Source organism: Tarenaya hassleriana, unplaced genomic scaffold (assembly GCF_000463585.1).
Source record: "Tarenaya hassleriana unplaced genomic scaffold, ASM46358v1 Cleome402, whole genome shotgun sequence".
NCBI classification, from domain to species: Eukaryota; Viridiplantae; Streptophyta; class Magnoliopsida; order Brassicales; family Cleomaceae; genus Tarenaya; species Tarenaya hassleriana.
Genome location: NW_010966892.1, coordinates 15,630 through 17,924, shown reverse-complemented (window position 1 = coordinate 17,924; position 2,295 = coordinate 15,630). Strand labels below are relative to the sequence as shown.

Here is a 2,295-nt window from a genome sequence, read left to right as displayed (position 1 = left end):
ATGTACGATTCCATGTTGTTGTAAGTAGTCATCGAATGGTTTCCCAAGATATTCCCCTCCGTTATCTGTTCGAAGACACTTAACCTTTGCATCATATTGAGTAATTAAGTAGCGATGAAATCTTTTGAATATGTCAAAAACTTCCTTTTTTGAAGAGAGCAAATACAGCCATGTATACTTAGATTTTGCATCTATAAAAGTGACAAAATACTTGAAGTTGTCTTGAGAAATGGAAGGGGATGTCCAAACATCCGAGTGAATTAAATCAAAACAACTTTCATAAACTGTTTTTGAAAGAGGAAATACACTTCGACAATGTTTTCCTAGGATGCATGCCTCACAATGTCCTTTTGTTGATTTAATGTTTGGAAAAAGTAATTTCAAAGCATTGTGATGAGGATGTCCAAGTCTATCATGCCAAATTGAATTGAAAGCAACTTCTAAAGCTTGATTAGCATTTTCAAGATAGTAGAGACCATTGGCAGCCTTCCCTTCTCCCAGTACATCTCCAGACTTAATATCCTGAAAACAAAAGCTATTAGGACGAAAAATAACATTGCAATGAAGGTCTTTAGCAATTTTGTTGACAGAAAGTAAGTTTGTTGTGAATTCTGGTACATAAAGTGCATTAGTTTTGTTGTTACATAAAGTGAAATCTCCTATTCCTTTAATAGGAACTGAATGACCGTTAGCAACAGAAATGGAACCATAAGCAATTCGAATGTTTTTTAGTAATGCAGGATCATGAATCATGTGATTGGATGCACCAGAATCAATAATAATATTTTGTGATAGAGAAGTTAAAGAGGCATTACCGGATTCTTTGGCAACCATAAGTTTTTGAATTTGTTCAGCAATTAAAGCCTCAACCTCAGCCTTTGTGAACTGCAGTTCTTCATTAGCCTTCATAGCATTTCCATTATTCCATTGTCGATTGTCTTGTGCTTTCTTTGGAGTGCTGTCTTTTTCAGTCTTGAAACGGGAGGGTTTGAGGTGTGGATGCAACACCCAGCACTTCTCTTTGGAGTGCCCCTTGCGTTTGCAGTGACCACACTCAATTATTTTGTTGCTTTGCTCATTCACCTTACGATAGTGAGCCACTTCTCCATTCCCTTGGAAGAATTGTTTTGTGCTTTCTTCCTTTCGAATCCTAGCTGAGACATCATCAAGAGATGGAATAGTGGACTCTCGAAGTACAGATTGAATCAGATCAGCGTATCCACCATCAAGACATGAGAAAAGAGAGAACACCATGTCTTGCTTATGCCTTTCACGAGCAGTAGTTGAAGTTTCTGGAGGCCTAATGTCGTTTAGTTCTGCCCAAAGAGAACTAAATTCTCCAAACAATTCATTGAATGGCCTTCCATCTTGCTTGAGGGCTTCGAGCTTCCTCTGAATCTCATAAACTCTACTGATGTTAGAGATGTTTCCATATGCCTTTTTTAAAGTATCCCATAACTCCTTAGCAGATTCAATGTGGCTGAAACTGTTAACAATTGACGAATCAAAAGAACTTTGAAGAATGGATACCACTTGCATATCTTCTTGCAGCCATTTGTTGGATTCATCTGATGCCAATCCATCTGCAGGTTTCTCTGTGGAGACGTGGCTCCATAGGTTGCGGCTCCCAAGAGCCATCTTGGCCGTTCTAGACCAACTAACATAGTTATCTCCTTTGAAGATAACAGGAATAATTCTCTGGTATGATCCCTCCATTTATTCAAGAGAGATACCGAAAAGAGAGACAAGAACAAGAGTTACAGCGGAAAAATAATCGAGGTATGAATCATACGCTCTGATACCATGAACAAAAGATAGAGAGAATGATAAGAAACTGAAGGTTTTTTCTCTTATACATTTTAGAAGAGGATACAGATTTAAATAGGGAAGAAGAAAGAGAGCTGTTACAAACTAGCTGTTACAATTCTGCATGGAGAGGAGCATTAAATAGGTGGTTGGTAGGTGATAGGAGGTTGGTTGAATTACAGAATTTATTACAACAGCTTTATGATACTTCTCCAGCAAGAAAGGGTTGATCTTGATCATCTATAGTATTTGTAGAACTGTCGCCTGTAGTGTCCATAGTCCAGCCTTCGTTTATTCTAATACTCTAAACGTGTTTTGGTGCACTCCAAACATGTTTAGACGCACTCTAAATATGTTTCGACTAACTCTAAACATCTTTTGATGCACTCTAAGTCTGTTTGGATGCACTCTATAAAAGAATTTGAGTGTAGGTAGGAAGAACAGATTGAACGAACAGAATTTGAGTAAAGAGAGTGAATAGAAATCAGA

General features: G+C 37.7%; 1 protein-coding gene across 1 annotated transcript; it reads right to left on the bottom strand.

The window, feature by feature from the left end:
* Positions 1-340: 340 nt before the first annotated feature.
* LOC104824674 lies at positions 341-1,817 on the bottom strand. Its single transcript, XM_010556784.1, has 2 exons — positions 816-1,817; positions 341-522 (listed from the first exon to the last, which is right to left on the bottom strand). The coding sequence occupies exons 1-2, from the start codon at positions 1,714-1,716 to the stop codon at positions 515-517; spliced, it is 909 nt and encodes a 302-aa protein (XP_010555086.1). The 5' UTR covers positions 1,717-1,817; the 3' UTR covers positions 341-514.
* Between the last annotated feature and the right edge of the window lie 478 nt (positions 1,818-2,295).

Bases quoted from the DNA above. Each gene is read 5' to 3' on its own strand.
- LOC104824674 (XM_010556784.1), bottom strand. From the start codon at position 1,716: ATGGAGGGATCATACCAGAGAATTATTCCTGTTATCTTCAAAGGAGAT.